Source organism: Lissotriton vulgaris, chromosome 2_1 (assembly GCF_964263255.1).
Source record: "Lissotriton vulgaris chromosome 2_1, aLisVul1.2, whole genome shotgun sequence".
Classification (NCBI taxonomy): domain Eukaryota; kingdom Metazoa; phylum Chordata; class Amphibia; order Caudata; family Salamandridae; genus Lissotriton; species Lissotriton vulgaris.
Window position 1 is genome coordinate 1,469,751,545 of NC_141687.1, and position 20,746 is coordinate 1,469,772,290.

Sequence of the window (20,746 nt, forward strand, 5' to 3'; positions counted from 1 at the left end):
CGCTCCGGACTGTTTAGAATGTTGACAGACACGGGAGAGCCAATCAGCTTCGCTTCGCGAAGTTCCGTTACGCGTCAAGTACGCGAACCGGTGCACTGCCCGGGACGCTGTTACAGATATATATCTTTTTTTGAACGTTAATTTCTCAAAATCCACTGGAGCACATATATTGAGACCTAGCAAAGGCACATCGGGCTAACAGTCCCTACAATTTTGCCAAGTTTCGTGCAAATCCATTCAGCCGTTCGGGCTAAAAAAGAGGCCAACCGCCCTATGGAAATTAACATGGGAAAAACGCGTTTTGGGACCCCCCTTTTTTCTCGGCCCCCCCTTGACGAACCCCCCCAAAATTTTCAGGGGCTGCTCAGAAACAAGATGTTCCATTTTCCTGAAAATTTCAGCCAATTCCATCCACAAACGCCAAAGTTATTAGATATAGAATTTTCAAAAATCCCATAGGGAAAAAATCCTAACTATATATACCTACTGGCGACCGCCAGTAGGTAATATATATATATATATTCACTGAAAAAACCATAGGTTTTAGACCATATATAGTTAGGAATTAGCATTTACAAAACCTTGAAAATTCACTGAAAAAAACATGGGTTATAGACCATATATAGTTAGGAATTAGCATTTACAAAACCTTATTTTACTCACACAAAACCATTGAAATTTCATATATAGTTAGTTGCACTAACTATATATCGCGCACCCGCAATCCACTGCTGATCATGTCACATATTACATCATTCATGACATAATCAGTGACATCACTGATGACATCTCAAATGACATCACTGATGACATCACTGATGACAACATCCAGTGACTGTGTGTTTCTGTAAAGTCAAAATATGTCTTACATATTGAAGAATGAGTGGATGTATAAGTGTCTGGATGAAGGATTTAGTAGGTGCATGACTGACTGTATGAGTGAGTGATTAAATGTGTCTCACTGAGTGCATGGGTTAGTGACTAAACTGTCTTAATTTGTGCATCATTATGTCTGTTGTTCTGTAAACTACTGCATGTGTTGATCAGTAGCTTTATGATTAAGTATATGGGTTATTGATTGGTTGCCCAAGTATTTGTATGGGAGACTGAGTGTGTGTGTGGGTGGCTGGGAGGTGTATGACTCTGTGCATAGATGTGTGAGCAGTTGATTCACTAGATGTATGGGTTCAAAAGTGCATGTGGAAACAGCTGTATGGGTGGTTGACTGTGTGCATGAGTGTATTGGTGAGTGAATGGATATCTCAGTGCTACATGTCAAAGTAAGTACATATGTAAAACACAGTACATGTGAGAGTTGACATATATAAATAACTGTGCATAAGAGCCAGTGAATTTGTGAGTGGCTGTATGGATCATTGTGAACTTGTATCAGGGATTGTATAAGAGAGTAAATATGTGTTAGTATATATTTGAATAAGTAAGGTGTGTATAACTGTATAGTTGAGGAAATGGAAGTGTGATTGATTCTTTGCATGACTGACTACGTGTGTGAGTAACTCCATGGATGAGTGACAGTCTGTGAGTGTCTATTTACTCTGAGTGTATCTAAGATTATATTAGAGTCTGAAGAGGTTCACCGTATTATCACATTAATGATGTCATCAGTTATGTGATCAGTAATGTCAAATGAGATGTCATCAGTGATGTCATCAGTGATGTCATTTGAGATGTCATCAGTGATGTCATCAGTGATGTCATCAGTGATGTCACTGATCATGTCATGAATGATGTAATATGTGACATGATCAGCAGTGGATTGCGGGTGCGCGATATAGTTAGTGCAACTAACTATATATGAAATTTCAATGGTTTTGTGTGAGTAAAATAAGGTTTTGTAAATGCTAATTCCTAACTATATATGGTCTATAACCCATGGTTTTTTCAGTGAATTTTCAAGGTTTTGTAAATGCTAATTCCTAACTATATATGGTCTATAACCTATGGTTTTTTTCAGTGAATTTCAATGGTTTTTTAATAGCAAATATCAAAAGCTGTAAAATGTCAAGTACGTGGTAGGTAAAAACATTTTCGTGTTTATGCACGCTGATGTGCTTTGAACGCTGCCCCCCCCTCTTTTCTTTTAGGGGTATTCTCTCTTTGCAGATAGTGAAGGGTAGGTAACACAGGCCTTTGCCCCGGTTGTAATCCGTCGTGCCTGCTTCCCTCTCCATTTGATTGATTGTTATCCTAGCATTTATTGTTTTGGAATTGGTTCTCTTTGGTTAATTCTCTATTTACAAACAAGCACAGAGTCGCAATACTCTATTTAGTCTTTGCAGATAGTGAAAAATCGTTAAAAAAACAAAAGGAATCAAGCAAAATCAGTAGGCCCCTAATGGGATCTCTTTTTGACCCTGCTAAAATAGAAACATTATGAACAAACCCTCATGAGAAATACGAAACTAGTGAGAGAAACTGAGCTCGACACCATGATGGCTGCAAGACAGCTCGGCTCCGCCGCCCACCCCACCCAAAATAACGACAAACCCTATGCAAATATTATAAATGTATACAACACACCAGCAAAGTAACAGGGTAAAACGTTTTATTAAATAACTATTTACATGGCAGCCTGCTGCAACATCGATCCAAACAAGCCTTTGTATTTGGGACTCAAAATCAACAAGTAACAGGGTAAAACGTTTTATTAAATATCTATTTACATGGCAGCCTGCTGCAACATCGATCCAAACAAGCCTTTGTATTTGGGGCTCAAAATCAACCATCAATAGTAAGATTTTCATAGGTGAGTGTAGGTTCATGGTTTTCCATCCACAGACTAAAAGCCTGGAGTGGGAGTGAAAGAACAATAACTAGGTAAGAAGGAAGGCAGAGGTTGTGGTAAGGACTCTGGATATAGTATGTTGCTTGGTCCCTGAGATGCTTCGATGTCACTGCCTTGCACAAATGGCATAATTCCTGGATGCGCTAACGCGGCGCGTCATATGAGGCATTACGCGACAACGCAGGTCCAGAATATAGTCAAAATGTCTCCACCAACCAGCGGTCGGAACACAACCCCTTTCAGTAGTCAAAAAAGTTCTGTTAAATGACAACAGAAGGGACAGGCAACAAGAACCATCAGTCAAAGAGGAGAGGGCAAGTTTTTCCCTACCGGGTCACATTGGGGCTCCACCGGAAGTCATCGAATTGATAGTCTACAGTGTTTCTGGATGTTTCAGACTGAAGCTGGCGTCAGCATGAGAGCACCACCATCTCGTAGCTCCGTCGTGGCCATTCCGCAAGTAATCATGGCAGCCGCTCCCCACCGGAAGCCTGCGGAAGTCGGGGGCCCCGATGACTTTTGTAGAATCTTCAAGGCTGAGGGGACGCTTTCGAGAATGGGGCCCAAGCCCTAGCAGGCAAATGTCCGAGTTCAAATGTGTCCTAGGGCCATTTTAGTGGACCAGGCACAAATCCGAAGAGCCGGCCGCCATTTTAAGAGTCCTGTGGCAGCCGCCTATCGCTGCACCGCAAGAGTGGGCGCAATTCAACTGGATGGTGGGCGAGACGCTGTAGCCGCAAGAGCGGGCGCAATTCAACTGGATGGTGGGGGAGACGCTGTAGCCGCAAGAGCGGGCGCAACTCAGCTGAATGGCAGATGAGGCACAGTGCAGCAAAAGCGGGCGGTAAACAGCTGAATGGCGACTGAAACGCTAAAGGGGCGCCCCACTGCAGCAGAGGAACCTCTACCTGGGAAGGCGGGGGAGGCCCGTTCGCGCCGCCTCCCCCCCCCCCGGGGCGCCCCACGCCATTTTTCGTCGCAGCATTGTAGGATGCCAAGACCAGTGCGGCAACTTACTGGACATCACCTGGGTGCCGTCCGGATCTCTGCGCGTTGTGCTGCCTTCGGCCTATTCGCACAACGGACCGCTACTGACGCCACCTCACAGGCAGACAGATTTTGCTGACTAAAAGACAGACCAAAGCAGCCCATTGTTGCTTTGTTTAAAAAAATTTTTTTTTACGTGTTTACTTTGTTGGAGCGTTGTATATATTTATAAGTTATTAAAGTGTTATAATCCTACTACTTTGTTGGAGTGCTATATATTTTTAATGTGACACATAATTGTGAAGACTTTGATGTACAAAAAGGCATCCCTGGAATCTTCCGCTTCAGGCTCCGTCCCACACACCCTCACAGTGAGAATCCCCTCCCCAATCACAATACAGGATCGTTATCAGATAGTAGGAACGCGTGTGGTGTGACGGATCTCATGGGGTGGGGGCCTTGATCTACTGTAACTCCTTTAAAGAGGGGTTATTCTTTACAGTTGGGGCCATAAACTACATCCGCAGGGCTAGGTGATAGCCTGGGACCGGCCTGGACAATCAGACACAGAGGAAGAGGAGTGTCAGAGGGTGCGGTAGTGAATAGGGTGAAAGGGAGGTGTCGGGCGGGCACAGGGTGTGATTCTCAGGGAAGAGCAGCGCAGATGGGGGGAGGTTTATGGCCCATGCATGAGAGAGAGAGCGGGGGTGACCAGTGCGTGGGGGAGATGCTTGCGAGGGTGGGGAGCCATGCTGAAGATCGGCGGCGTGCAGAGAGTGGGTCTGGTCAAGGCATCTAAAATGGCTGCAGTGCACGACAGAAGTGTGGCATTGGAAAAAAGGTAAGATGGCGCAGACAATGTTTATCAATACGGATTAATTTATAACAATTATTTTTAACAATATATTTACTCGCAGTGACAAAATGGCGGTCAACACTTCCTGATTTCCTTCGAATCGAACGTTAACAGACGTCACGCAGCAAAAAAAAAAAAAAACGCTCACGCGCAGCCGCTGGAAGACATGTATCAACATATATGAGCATCCTCAGCCACCCTCAGAAAACATAGGGGGTCAGGATACGTCTCCCGTACCCCCTTATACCCATTTCTCACATTGTTTTTCCTCCATCTTGTAATTTAATTAAAACGAAACACAAAATGGCGAATTCCCGTTTCGCGACCCGGTTCGCTACCCGGTTCGCGAACCGGAAAGCGCTTCTCCCGCGAAAAATCAAATTTTTTTTATTTGCCCCACGGGACCCTTTAATAACCCCAACATCATTCCTAGAAGGGTCTACCTTGCCCCCTTTCATTAAATTCCCCCTTCGTTTTTCTCCTCCTCTTGTCTCTCGATCCTACCGAGAGACAAGATGGCGGCCGTTCCGGACTGTTTAGAATGTTGACAGACACCGGAGAGCCAATCAGCTTCGCTTCGCAAAGTTCCGTTACGCGAAAAGTTCGCGAACCGGGGCGCTAACCGGGACGCTGTCACAGATATATCTGTTTTTTAAAACGTTAATTTCTCAAAATCCACTGGAGCACATATATTGAGACCTAGCAAAGGCACATCGGGCTAACAGTCCCTACAATTTTGCCAAGTTTCGTGCAAATCCATTCAGCCGTTCAAGCTAAAAGTGAGGCCAAACGCCCTATGGAAAAATGAATGGGAAAAACGCGTTTTGGGACCCCCCTTTTTTCTCGGACCCCCCTTGACGAAACCCCCCCAAATTTTCAGGGGCTGCTCAGAAACAAAATGTGCCATTTTCCTGAAAATTTCAGCCGATTCCGTCCACAAACGCCAAAGTTATTAGACATAGAATTTTCAAAAGTCCCATAGAGAAAAAATCCTAACTATATATACCTACTGGCGACTGCCAGTAGGTAATATATATATATATATATATATACACACAAACCATATCCAAGCATGTGTAACACATATGCAAACACTCATGTATACCCTGTATACACAAAAGATAAGCAGAACTGAAAAACCATCCCCACATCACCATATGATATATCACCGAAAAGAATATTGCAACATCAATAGTAGGCGATTTGAATAAAGATAATGCTGTCTGACAAAAGTATCTTAAAAAGTTGATGCTATCTACAACAAAACATAAAAATGAACCCTCACCAGCAGCAAACACTCACAATCACACTTGCTCCTCCAGGAAGCAGCAGACCATATGCTCTTACCATGATCTCGCAGGGGCTGAAATATTCAGAGAATAACAGATGCATACTAGATAAGGAACACATGTCCCCAAGGAGACAGGCAACATCTAATCTCTAGACAGAATAATGCTAAGAATATTGCAGGAATGTAAAGTGAAGAAGAGCTTTTAAGAAAGCCTAAAATTCTCCTACTATGTAAGACTTGGCCAAAAACACACTGAAGGTAAAGTCTTTTCAGACGCTTCCTCTTAGATAACTTTGAGCATAGAGTTCATATAACCACGATGTTCCAAATCTGAACACAGGAATTACATATACCCTCCAATAAAGGAGGAATCCAAGAGTGTGAGTATTCAAAAGAATACAAAACATAGACTTTGAGCTTACCAGCACAATGCTTCAATAAAGTGAAGTACCCACAATGAACATGCACTCCGCATAAATAGCAAAAAAGGACTGCGCTGCTTATCCTGACAAGGAAAATCAGAGAATATGCAAAAACTGATATACACCCTATGTACAAGGTCTCATAACCGGCATACCAATACGTCTCTATAAGAAATACTGAAAGACAGAAGCCATGCAAATTCAGCATACCAAACTGCTTCATAGAAGCATGCAACCAGATAAGCTTCCGATCAGCTAGACATTTCTCTTTCAATAAATCTCTTGAGCGTAAAGCTTCTACTCAGAGGTAAAAGAAAAAAGGGGCACAATGTTCCATTAGTTATCCCAATAAAGATGGTATTGAAACAAAAACATCTGCTCCTCGCAGGTACACCATCTGGTGCACCAAAAGTGGACATGACCATGCCCTAACAAGTCTTAACTGATAAATAAAGAGCTTGCATCGCCTATATAATACCAGTATAGGCCAAATAGCATATAAGCAGAGAATGAGGAATTACGACTCAGGGGGCGTGGCTTGGTGCCCGGTGTGGATGGCAGCTCCGACGTGAACGCTCCGTGCCGGCCGGGGGAATTAACGGCTCTCGTCTGCCACCGGCGCTCTAATAGAGCAGAATGCATCACCGGAGAGTGGAGGGAGCATCACGGGACTGATTTCCGGCTTCTTACGGCAGTTTTCACCACTTTTCCCACGCAGGACTCGGCGGCCGCGGCTTCATGATGGCAGCGACCGCCATTTTGTACTCCTGACGCGCGTCCAGCGCGCTGCCTTTCTCAGTCTTGCCAGCCTCCTGCGCTGATTCTGGCCTCTCAGAACGCTCATGGTGAGCTAATATTTGATTATTTTGGCTGCTGCTGCCACTAGACCTGTTTTCTCAGCTTCCTATGAGTGTCGCCCTCAGCTGTTCCGACTTTAGCGGCCATTTTACCTTCACCTGACACTCTCTCCTCACCTGTGTCACTTGTGGCAGCAACACATGCAGGCTTTTCGCTACAGTTCATTTATTCCTGCTGCACTCTCCGATTACTGGATTACCTTTATGCCTACAGTTCCTCACACCACATGGGCCTTTTCTTTGGTGCGCATTTCCCTCAGGATGCCTTCAATGACTATGCTGTTGTGACTTTTCTTTTTCTTCCATTGGATGTTTCCTTTTCTGCTGTTTGCCAATTTGCTATTCCTCATCTCAACGGCCACTTTGTGCTTTGCATCCTTATATGAGGGCTTCATAGCTTGACCAGCTGGACATTTCTCTGCGACCTTGTGTGAATTTTTGCTATTCTCATGTCACTCTGAAGTGTTTTTCTTTGGATATTTTAACTTTCCTCCTGCGTGCTCCTGCAGACTCTGCTGTCCTTCTGTCCATTTGTTGATTTTCACAAGAATGGAGCGCTCCAAGTGCTAGCTTTTGTCTCTGGAGGTGATACTCATCTTATGGATAGGGGTGCAACAGGTTGTGCTTCTAAGACTCCACGACGCATCTTCATTAAAAATTCAAAAGTGTTTTCTGCGCTGGCTCATTTGGAAGCCTCTCAGGCATCTGTTGTCCACATGTCGCAGTCCAATGCGGAACATCCTGTTCAACCCTCAGGGAAGGCTACAACGAAACGCCTCAAAAAGGATCCTCCATCACTGTCGGGCTCCTCCTCAGCTGTATCTATGGAGCTGTTGTTGGAGGAGATACGCGCCCTTCGACCCTTCATGGAGGAAACCAATACCAAGTTACAAGTTTTAACTGATAATTGGTCATAGATGGATGCAAGAGGTACGACGGTGGAGCGCAGTGTTTCTTCTCTCCAGGAGTCATCCTCCAAGGTTACGCATATGCAGCCGCAGATTTCCTCTCTCCAGAAGCAGGTCGAGGAGCTTGAAAATCGTAATCGACGCAACAACCTACGCATTTACGGCCTGGCGGAGAATTGTGAAGGGAGTGACCCCATTGCTTTCTTCAAATCCTTCCTTCCTAAGCTCCTTCACTTACCAGAAAGTACCGTGCTTAACATCCAACGGGCACATAGGCTTGGTCGCATCTCTTCATCTGCTTCCGCCTCTTCAAGACCAAGAGTAGTCATCATGTATTTCCTGGAATATACTGATCTTCTTAAAGTCCTCTCAGCAGCCAGGGCTTCTCCTCGCCTCACATGGTCAGGATCCACCCTGTTCTTCGCGCAGGATTATGCTGGAGCTACAGCCAACCGTCGTAAAGCTTTCTTGGATATGAGGCCAGAACTTCGTTCCATTGGCGCCAGATATGGCCTTTTTCATTCTTGCCGCTTCAGAGTCACTCATAACAACAAGACGACGACCTACGATGATCCTGTTTGCCTTCGGAGCTTCCTAAATTCTTGTCAAACATCTGACAAGGACCTTTCCAGCTCCTCATCTGCTTTCCCTCCATGACTTTCCTGAGTTGCTGTTGCTCTTTATTTGGTTCACACAGTTCATGTTGACTTTGTCATGCTAACTTTCTCCTTATATGAATTCCCTTGTTTTTTTTCCACTCATATTTATATGACCTGTTCATACGTTTTTCACCCTTGTTTGGTACTATATTTTCGTTGTTTCGTCTCTTGATTTTTTTTTTCACAGAATCCACATTTCATTGCGTGCTGTTCCTCCCGGCCTGATGGTCCGCTCGCACTGGATGTCTTGCATCCTTCAGTTGGCGCTACCCCCCTCAGTTTTCTCGTTTGTTCTCCTTCTTGATTGTCCTCCCCTGGTTCCACTCCCAGTACGTTCTCCTTCCTCCCTTGAATGTTTGCCTTCCCCTTTTTTCCCCTATTCCTGCTTCTTTCCCAATTTCAACTTTGTTCAAAGCTGTCTCCTTTTCCTTACTTTCATCAACCTTTTTGCTCTTTCTCTCTTTGTCTTTTTATCTGTCACGTGCATTTCTCTCCTTTGTCTACCTATTCGAATGATTCTATCATCTTTTTAACCTACACTTTCTCTTTCTCCTTAAATTCATTTCTCTCCTTTCGCCCTCTTCTTTTTTCCTATGATCTTTTATTCATTGCTTTACATATGTTCTGGACTTTGATCTCTTTTCTCTTAGATCACCTTTCTTAATTTTTTCTTACACTTTCACTACCTATCTCGCTACCTCGCTCGCAATTCCTCTTTTCTATTTTTTTATCTCATGTCATATTCATTATCCTCTTTTCTCTAGACCATTCTTCTCTCTCTTGTTTGTTCTCTCCTCTGGGCTCTTTTTTTGACTTTCTTTTTTTTTGCTACTCTCAATCTATCTTTTATATTATGTCGTTAAAAATAGTTACATGGAATGTTAAGGGCATTAATTTCCAAATCAAAAGACAGAGAATTTTGTCTCACCTTGCTCGTTTAAATGTTGATGTTGCATTTTTGCAAGAAACTCATTTGTCTGATGTAGAATCTGTTAAACTAAACAAAGGATGGGTGGGTGAGGTTTATTATTCCCAAGGCAATGGTAAGCGCAATGGAGTGGCTATTTTATGTCACAAAACTTTATCCCACTCTTTGCTTGCTCAGGAGTCAGATGCTGAAGGTCGTTGGACATATGTTAAACTGTCTCTTAAGGGTGTTCCAATTTCCTTTCTTAATGTTTACGCCCCCACTGGTGGTGACACCGCTTTTTGGCATACACTCTCCCATCATATCACCAGATTTATTGATGATAACTTCATCCTAGCATGGGGATTGCAATCAGCCCCTTGATCCCTTCCTTGATAGACACTCTAAAGTCCATTACGTTCCAAATAAGTCCCAATAAACTTTTCTCCCAAGCTATTTCCCAACATAAGCTCACCGATGCCTGGCGCTTGTGTAATCCGGATGCGCGAGAATTTACTTTTTATTCTCCATGCCACCATTCCCAATCCCGGATTGATTACATTTTTGTTACTCATAATATTGCCCAGACTCTTGTCCGTGCCGAGATTGGCCCGATTCTACTCTCAGATCACGCCCTCACTTCAGTTCAACTTGACATCCTTCCTAAATCAGCTGGACCCAAGCGTTGGCGCTTCAATAACACCCTTCTCTTGGATCCCAAGTTTACTACCTCCTTTACTGAATTTTCGGATGAGTATTTTTTGTTCAATGATACCCCTTCTATCCCCAAGCATACCATTTGGGATGCTTTCAAAACTGCGGCAAGAGATTTTATAATTGATTATGTGGCAAAGAAACGGAAAACTGCCCGCAACTTCACGGCCGATCTCCTTGATATTAAGAAATTGCAGCACTCTTATTTCACCTCTCATTCGTAAGACAGTTTAACAGCCCTGATTAATGCCAAAATGAAATTTAACAAGAAATCTACAGAAGATGCTTCCCTATATTTATTGAAATCGAGTGCAAAATTTTATGGAGGCAAAAATAAGGCTGGGAAGGTTTTAGCTAATTATTTGAAAGTCAAGCATAACAAATTAAATTTTGAATCCATCTATGATACACACTCTGTTCTTAAACATAAGGATACAGACATTCTCACTGAATTCTCTGCTTTCTACAAAACCTTTTACTCCTCCGAAACCCAACCCTCCTCTCAGTCCCTAGACCACTTTTTCTCCAACATACAGAAACCTGCCCACTTCCCTCTTGACCTCTCTCACTTAGAGCTTGATATTTCTCAACAAGAATTACTTACAGCACTCCAAAATCTCAAAAAAGATAAAGCCCCTGGGCCAGATGGCTTTACTGTTGAATTCTTCCTTAATTTTTCGAAGCTTCTCATCCCAAAACTACACTCCCTCATAGATACATTTCTCACTTTAGGTGCCGCCTCAGGTATCAGACAAATGAGCGCGTCAGAAAAAGAACCTAAGGAAGGGAAAGACGCTCAATATTGCAAAAATTATAGACCAATCTCTTTGGTCAATATTGACTATAAAATATTTGCGAAATCTCTTGCAGCATGTCTTGACCTTCTTCTCCCAGACCTTCTGGGTGAAGAACAATCAGGTTTCGTCAAGGGTCGATTTATCACTGACAACACCAGACTTTTATTTAATGTTTATCCAAATCTCGTCACCTGCCCCATCCCCTTGCAGCGATTGCCCTAGATGCTGACAAAGCATTTGATAGGGTTGAATGGACTTATCTTTTTCATACCCTTGAATGGTTTAGTTTTGTATCTAAATTTATTTCTTTGATTTCTTTACTATATATTCTAATCCCCGTGCAGCGGTTTGTGCTAATGGCCAAGTTTCTTCCTTTTTTAATTTGGGGAGAGGTGTCCGTCTAGGTTGTCCCTTATCTCCTTTTCTTTTTAATTTGGCTTTAGAACCCTTTTTATCTAAACTCCGTCAAAATCCTGATATTCATGGCTTTCAAATATCAGACTCCCAAGTTAAGCTGGCCGCTTATGCAGACGATATCCTACTCTTTATCTCTAATCCCAGTGAATCTATTCCTGCCTTCCTTGCTGAAGTGAGAGATTATTCCCGAATATCTGGCTACAAACTTAATAATGATAAGTGTGAGATCCTACCCTTGACGAAGTTCACATTTAAACCTGATTTTAATGCCTCTAATTTCACCTGGAGCTCCTCACATATTAAATATCTTGGTCTGCATGTTACCCCTTCTATTTCAGACACTGTTTCCCTTTGTTTATCTAAATGTACTCAAAAATTGTTGGACTTAACGTCCAGGTGGCACCCTCTTTACTTATCCTGGTGGGGTCGTCTCGACACTATTAAAATGATGTTGTCCCCCATAGTCCTCTATACTATTTCTAACATTCCAGTGTCCATTCCTTCTAAATTTTTCAAAAAGATTAACTCCATTTTGATGTCCTTTCTTTGGAATAACAAAAAATCTAGAATGTCCCTTGCTCGACTGATTCGCCCCAAATCAGAAGGCGGGGTCAATTTCCCAGATTTCCCTGCCTACCATAAAGAGTTTTTGTTACGACAAGCTTCCTTCTGGTTGCAAGACCCCAGCTCTGCTTGTCCTCTATGGGCTAAATTTGAGCGCCTCCTTCTCTCTCCTTTTCCTTTTGCTGAATATCTTTCTTTCTCACGTAAACCCTCTTCCATTCCTACTCCCATTCACAAATTCACTACTAAATTGCTCTTATCTTCTTCTCCCACCTCCCCTACGACTGTTGCTGATTTTCTCTCCTCTACCATTTGGCATAATACCGCCCTCCTTATCCGTAACAAACCCTTCTTTTAGAAGGCATGGCGCCGAAGAGGGCTGATATGGATTTCCCAACTTTTCTCCCAATCTTCCTTCATACCTTTCACTACTCTTCGCTCCCTCTATGGTCTACCTACTTCCTTCACCCGTAACTACCTCTTACTTAAGGAAGTCGCACTGACAACTTACATTCGCCTTTCTCAGATGCACTCCTATCCTATCTCTCCCACCCCTACCTCATCACTCCACTCCCTTTTACGCACTACTTCCAAGGCTTCCTCCATTTACAAATATCTTCATACTAATGACTCCGTTAGGCCCAAATCTAAAGTGGAGGAGTGCTGGGAACATGATTTCACCACATCCTGGCCAGTTTCTTTATGGGACAAGCTATGGACTAAGATCCGCAAATCCTCGAGATCGGCAACCTTAACACAGTCCCTGTTCTTCATCTACAACAGGCTTCTTTTTACACCCTTTGACCTCCATAAGCGCTTTCCAAACACTCCTCATACATGCTGGTCTTGCTCCTCCCCACAGGCGACTTTGTTTCATATGTTGTTCTTATGTAAATCTGTTCATGATTTTTGGTTGCAGGTTTGGGCTCAAATTAATGTAATTTTTCATACTTGTATTCCTTTTTCTCATACTAACGTTTTTCTAGGAAGTCTTTCCTCTTGTTGGGAAGATGTTGAACTAAAACCTCAGATTATTGATTTATTGCTAGCTGCTGCATTTCAACAGATCACGGCCAATTGGAAGAACTTTTCCAACATCTCCTTTAAGGCGTGGTGGTATAACGTTTGCCATAATCACAGACTAGATACTGCTTTTGTTTTCCCAGCTCACATGGCTGCAAAACGTATGGACTTATGGCTTCCTGTCACGCTTTACTGATGTTTGTGCTAATGGCTTGTTTCACCCGCTGACCTCGCAGGAAGAAGTCCCTAAACCCCCTTAAATGCTCATTACATTCCTTCTTTTCTTTATTTACCATTTTCATACTCCTCCTATGTACTTCCATATCTATATAACTAATGGTTTTTTTTTCCTTCTTTAGCTTTATTGCCCGGATTTTCTTCTGATTATTATTTATAACTTTATTGCTCGCATTGCCTACCACTGTTTTCAATATTTTATACTTTTTTTGTATTTTGTATTGACATCTTGTTTTCCTTTTTATATCAAATAAAATGCTTTCTTGAACTTAAAGGAATTACGACTCAGTATTCCTTCACCTATCATGGAGGTATCTTATTGCCGCATATGTCTGAGCACCAAAGAGATGGGTACCTTCAAATGGCATGCTGACTAAAGTCGACTACAGCCTCTGAGAAACCTGAAGCTGTCAACCAAGCATGACACTGTAGCACCACTGCAGATGCCATGGCTTATCCTACAGAATCAGTATTGTCCATGACACACCATTGAAAGCTTAGCTGCCTGTTGACCATCTTTTATTAAGCCACCAATCTTAGACCAGAGTTTATCCGGAAGAGAAGGAAAAATGACCCAGCACACAAGATGTGTCTCTGAATCTCAGGGCAAAGTTGGCAGAAGCAAACATGTGTTTGCTGCTTGTATCCTGACTCCTAGAATCCTTATTCACTAGAGTCTTTGGCACAGAATCCAAATTTTGTGAAGATGTTACAGCCTGAACCACAAGGCTATGAGTGCAAGGATGTCTATGGGGGCAAACTGGGTCCACAGGTGCAGGTAAATGTCTGCGAGCAATATCCCGATCCACTAATACCCCTGGCTCATGCTTGGCCCAAGTTTCTAATTAAATAACAAAACAGGACCTCACTGTATGGAACAACAGGCTCTTCCCCTGTCTGTCCTTGGTAAAGGCCCTCAATCAGAGGGTCGGTAGACCTCTGCACCGTAGGTGGAGACAACTCCAAAACTGTAGCCTCTCTCCTCAGCATATCTGCGATGAGGATCTCACCTCGATAGCGAGACTAAGGGGAGAAAGTTAGCCCAAAGCTGGTGAAGATTCTAGTCCAATGGCCTCTCCAAGAGCAGGTATCCAGCTTTCCTCCATCTGAGATGCAAACTTATCAGAACCTGGCTGAAAAAGCCCTGTCCCAGCTGACATAAGGTGACTCTCACAAGTCTCCCCCTGAGAAGGAACCAACAACAGCACATTCCCCTCAGTCTGTACTGTTGACTCCGCATTCAACGCCATACAATGCTGAGAAGGCGACACCTTGACATTGGTAGAAGAAGGAGAGACTATTTCAACCGGCTCCACCGATGTCTGTGCCGGCTGATCGAAAACAGGTGCTGTAGGTGGAGATCCTGAAGGACTGTATACCTGTGCCAAAGCGGAGCAGGCTGACAGAGATTGGCGCTGACCCAACGACTCTGATGGCCTAACCGTCACCGAGGTCATATCCTCCGACAGCGCCCCACTTACTTCCTTGGGGCCCGAAGGTGCTCCAGAAGGAGATGGTGTCCCAAATATGAGGTGTAAAGAGTTATAATACGCCCTCATCTGGGCCATCGACGCCCCGGTTCCCGGAAAGACAGGGAGACGCTGTGCAGGAGCGGGAGGAGCCGTGGGAGATGGTGTCTCCACATGGTGAAATCGGGGGATGCTATAACTTCAACCTCTTCCTACCTTTCAATCAATCAATCAATCAATCAATCATAACACTTGTATAGCGCACTACTCACCCGGAAGGGTCTCAAGGCGCTTGGGGGAAGGGGTCCGCTACTGCTCGAACAGCCAGGTCTTGAGTTGTCACCTGAAGGCGAGGTGGTCCTGGGTCAGCCGAAGGTGGATGGGGAGGGAGTTCCATGTTTTGGCCTCCAGGTAGGAGAAGGATCTGCCTCCGGCGGTGGCTCTTCAAATGCGTGGTACGTCGGCGAGGGCGAGGCTAGTAGACCGTAGCTGGCGGGTGAGCGTGTAGAAGGTCAGGTGGTCGTTGAGGTACTTGGGGCCCAGGTCGTGGAGAGACTTTTGTGCGTGGGTGAGGAGCCTGAACGTGATCCTCTTGTTGATGGGGAGCCAGTGCAGGTCCTTCAGGTGGCCGGAGATGTGGCTGCGTCGGGGGATGTCCAGGATGAGTCGGGCGGAGGCGTTCTGGATGCGTTGGAGTCTTTTCTGTAGCTTGGCTGTGGTTTCGGCGTAGAGGGTGTTTAGGTAGTCCAGTTGGCTGGTGACGAGGGCCTGGGTGACCGTCTTCCTGGTTTCGGTCGGGATCCATCGGAAGATCTTGCGAAGTATGCGAAGGGTGTGAAAGCATGATGAGGAGACGGCGTTGACTTGTCTGGTTATCGAGAGGGAGGAGTCCAGGATGAAGCCCAGGTTGCGTGCGTGGTCTGTTGGCTTGGGAGCGGTGCCCAGGGCTGGGGGCCACCAGGAGTCGTCCCAGGCGGAGGGCGATGGTCCCAGGATGAGGACTTCCGTCTTGTCTGAGTTCAGTTTCAGGCAGCTCTTCTTCATCCACTCGGCGACGTCTTTCATCCCTTCGTGTAGGCTGGTTCTGGCGGTGTCGGGGTCTCTTTTGAGGGAGAGGATCAGCTAGGTGTCGGCGTAGGAGATGATGTTGAGGTTGTGTTGGGGTGCGATGGCAGCAAGAGGTCTCATGTAGACGTTGAAGAGGGTGGGGTTGAGTGATGATCCTTGCGGGATGCCGCAGATGACTTCGGTGGCCTCGGATCGAAACGGGGGGAGGCAGACTCTCTGTGTTCTTCCGGCGAGGAACGAGATGATCCACTCCAGTGCCTTCTCTTGGATGCCGATGTTGCTGAGGCGTTGGACTAGGGTGCGGTGGCAGACAGTGTTGAACGCTGCAGAGAGGTCCAGGAGGATGAGTGCCGCTGTTTCCCCGTTGTCGAGCAGGGCTCGGATGTCGTCGGTGGCTGCGATGAGGGCGGTCTCGGTGCTGTGGTTGGCTCTGAAACCGGACTGCGAGGGGTCGAGGGATCCGTTTGTCTCGAGGAAGGCGGCAAGCTGTCTGTTGACGATCTTCTCGATGACTTTGGCAGGAAAAGGGAGGAGCGAGATGGGGCGGTAGTTTTTGAGGTCGGTGGGGTCCGCTGTTGGTTTCTTCAGTAGGGCGCTGAGCTCGGAATGCTTCCAGCTCTCCGGGAAGGTGGCGTTGTTGAAGGAGGTGTTGATGACGTCCCAGAGTTGGGGTGCGATGGTGGGGTCGGCCTTGTTGAAGACGTGGTGGGGGCAGGGGGCAGTTGGAGATCCGGAGTGGATGGTGTTCATCGTGCGGGCTGTGTCTTCGGTGGTCACCGTGGTCCAGGTGCAGAGGGTGGCGGTGGGGTGTGTTGGTTAGACGGTTGGGTGCATGGATGGTGCGCCGAAACTGTTGTGGATGTCGGCAATCTTGCAGTGGAAGAACAAGGCGAGAGAGTCGCAGAGATCTTGTGAAGGAGTGATGTTGTTGTTGCCGGTGCTGGGGTTGGAGAACTCCTTAACGATGCTGAAGAGTTTCTTGCTGTCGTGGGCGTTGTTGTCCAGTCGCTCCTTCAGTAATTTCTTCTTGGTGGTGCGGATGAGCTGGTGGTGCTTGCGGGTGGCGTGTTTGAGGGCGGTCATGTTGTCAGTGGTCTGGTCGAGGAGCCAGGCTTTCTCTAGGGTGCGGCAGGTCTTCTTGGAGTACTTGAGTTCGTCGGTGAACCAGGGGGCCTTCTTGCTTCTGGGTCTGCTGGGAGGGTTCTTCAGTGGTGCGAGGTCGTCGGCGCAGGCGGTCAGCCAGTGCGTGAAGTTGCGGGCTGCTTCGTTGGGGTCCGTTGTGCTGGCAGGTGGGTTCTGACTGAGGGAGGTGGTGAGCTGGTCGGCGGTGATCTTGCTCCAGCTCCTGTGAGGAACCTGTTGCGGGTGGTGGTGGGTTGTGGTTTTTCGGAAGCTGAAGTGGACGCAGCTGTGGTCTGTCCAGTGGAGTCCGGTGAAGTGGCTGAAGGTGATGTGCTTGCTGGATGAGAAGACGGGATCAAGCGTGTGGCCGGCGTAGTGGGTGGGGGTGTTGACCAGTTGCTTGAGTCCGAGGTTGGCGAGGTTGTCCATCAGGGCGGCGGTGTTGCGGTCCTTGTTGTTCTCCAGGTGGAAGTTGAGGTCCCCTAGGAGGATGTAGTCGGCGGAGGGGAGGGCGTGTGGGCTGATGAAGTCTGTGATGTCTTCGCTGAATTGTGTGCGTGGTCCCAGGGGTCTGTAGATGAGGGTGCCTCTGAGGGTCGTCTTTGGGTCGGTGTGAATCTGGAAGTGGAGGTGCTCGGCGGCGGCGAAGGTGTCGTTGGAGTCGGTTGTGATGCGGATGGTATTTTGTGGACGATGGTGATGCCTCCTCCGGTCTGGTTGACGCGGTCCCTCCTGATGATCTTGTACCCGTCCGGGATGGCGATGGCAATGTCGGGGGCTGAGGAGACGTTCATCCAGGTTTCCGTGAGGAAGGCGATGTCTGGGGATGTTGTGTCGAGGAGGTTCCAGAGTTCCACGGCGTGTCTGTGGACGGAGCGGGTGTTGAGCAGGATGCACTTGAGGTTGCTGCTGGTGCTTGGCTTGGCGGGCGCGGTGCAGGTTCGGAGGCAGGTGAACTTGCAGGTTCTGCAGGTGAAGGGTCCGTGAATGCGTTTCGGGGCGGCCGAGCAGCAGGTGGGGTTCCGGCCGGCATTAAGTGCGTTGAGGGCAGCGGCGTCGTAGGTCTGTTGAGTCGTCTTGCATCGGTGGGGGCCAGGGGTCCTGGCACTGGGCGCGGTCCAGGCGCGGATGGGCGCAGACGGGCTTGCCTTTGGCGCGCCTTCAGCGCACCATGGGCGCGCTCGCTGTGCGTCAACGCTGCGCGTAGGCATGCCCTCTGCCATAAGTGGAGAGTGGGGAGGGGAGGGGCGAGGGAGGAGCAGCTGGGAGGTGGGTGCGGGGTGGCGAGAGGGGGGGGAGCGGTGATCCTGGAGGGAGCGGGGGTGGGGCCGCGGGGGAGCAGGAGCAGGGAGCGGGGTGGGTCGGCGGTGGAGGCAGAGGGCAGGCGAACAATTACGGGAAAAACAATCAGGGCACAATCACGGCACAATAATACTCAGGGGTACAGGAGACAAGCAAACAATCACGGCAAAAACTATTCAGGCACATTACTACTCAGGGGTACAGGAGACAAGAATACAAACACGGCACAAGACTAATCAGGCAGAACGATACTTAGCAGGATACGTGTCTGGATAATGACGTCCTGGGACCAGCTCCAACTTATAGACCAACCCCGCGAATGGACCTACTTCTGGGATCACCAAGACCGAGAAGTCTCCGAAGATAGTGAGATACAGGTTGCCAGCAACTTCATATGGTGTTCTTTAAGCACCTTAGACTTCAGCTTTTGGCAGGAGCCGCAATCCTCGATGTCTGGTGTTCGCCCAAATGTCGGTCTGTAACAGACATTAGCGCCCTATAGGACTCACAAGGCTTAAAGCCTGAAGATATGGAGAAAAAAGGGCACACTGTTGCCAACAACAAAAAACTGTCAAAGTAGGCCAAAAACAGGCTGATTAACCATTTCTACGGATCCGCGTTGCAGCACAGAAAAGAAGGAACTGATGTCCTGCGCCAGAGGAAACTTCCATGACTTCACTGATGTCATGACCAGAGTTGACGTCATGACGGAGTCATACAGCGCAGTCCCCCGGTGCGTTGAGGTACTGCTGAAAAATTTGCGGATCCAGTCTGATGCCTGGGGAGAATGCAAAGTTAAGGCATCTACGGCTAGATGCCTCTATCAGATATATTGTCATAATGTAAATCAGCAGTTAGTTCTTCAAACTGAGCGGAAAATTCGCATGTACTGTTCACAGCTCAATCCCATTTATGAGAACACTCTTAGACCTTGATCACAATGAAAAAAATAGGTGTGGTTGAAGATGCAGATATTTTCTGAATTTGATATCTCGGTGTGGGAAATAACACATATAAAGCATGTTATTCTCCATTCAGAGTTGTGCAAACAGTACATGTTTGATAATTGCTCAGGCAATTTACTGCACACATCACCTGCTCGAATTTGAGGGAGCAATCACGCGATTTGAGCACACATTGTAATCCTGTTTTAAGGCACCGATGAAGGATCATAAAACTTTTTATAGAGTACAATTAATATTAATAATTAATATTAGGATACACGTGAAATTGAGTACACGTACCTCAGATTTTGTTCAGTTGGCAAATTGTCAAGAAGTGTAAATTCAGCTTTCAGCATTTCGGGGGTAAGGAATACTTTCAAAGTTTCATCTTGTCCATCCCTGAATTGAGGAGAACATAGATCAATAAATGTTTTCAAATACTGAAACGTTTAGTTTCTGATCTAGACCCAACAAGCGCCAATTAAGAACATTACATTAATGTTTACTTACTGTGCCTTTATCATGTGCACCTACCAGAAATAAAAAAAAAAAACAAGAGTTCTGAAACTATCTATTGCACTTCTGCAAAAATGTCCCTAGGCGTTTGAAAATAATAAATTCATAAACTCATATGAAAAGCAGACCTCTTCTTCTTCTGTGGCCTTGCTCAGAGGACTGACTCTGCTTGATAGTGAGGGTGTACTTTTTCACATACCTAGCTGTACCTATTAACAGCTGTGAATTTGTTTTCATATCTGCATAAAGTACACTAAAGCCTTAGAATTATTGCACATTTACAAGAGTTTTAAATACACTGCCATCCTGTGTTGTACAATGTAAATTTAGCCTCACTGTTAACTTAAACATAGCCTCGTTCTAAAGTTGTTTTTAGAACACAAGGGAACCCAGTAGGAGGCCTTCGGACCATGGGTTAGTTACTTTATTATAGAGAACAGGGGTCCTAAGGATTTACAATAAGACAAGAGAATAATAATATAGACTACAGTCAGTGCTATATTTTTCCGCGCCCAGCCGGGCGTGAGTTTATTTAAAGAATAATGTAGGATCGTGTTGACCCAAAGGGGGGGCCAAAATAAACGGCGAGATGGGGTACAATCCTGTACCTATCCCAAAAAGTTAGAAAAAAACAATCACAGCGAGAGAGATAGGAGAGAGAAGAAAGTTTTTCAGGCAAGAGACAGGTTTTGAGCCAGAGGGTGATTTGCAGTTACAGTGAGTATTTTCAACAAATTCAACCTACAGTGTAAACAATTTCAAGAATACATATTAAATCATGTGTTACACTGTATAGCGCGTCGACGTTTCGATCCCTAAGGGCTCATAATACACTGGGATCATCATCAGGACAATTTTACAATTAATGCCTGCATTACAA

At 45.9% G+C, this 20,746-nt stretch overlaps 1 protein-coding gene across 1 annotated transcript in view; it reads right to left on the minus strand.

The window, feature by feature from the left end:
* The window catches only part of CFAP221 (cilia and flagella associated protein 221), a 663,664-nt gene that overhangs the window by 61,277 nt on the left and 581,641 nt on the right, over positions 1-20,746 (minus strand). The window contains exon 23 of the mRNA XM_086957336.1: positions 19,651-19,749. Coding sequence (XP_086813462.1) covers positions 19,651-19,749 — 99 coding nt within the window. The remainder of the gene's footprint in view (positions 1-19,650; positions 19,750-20,746) is intronic.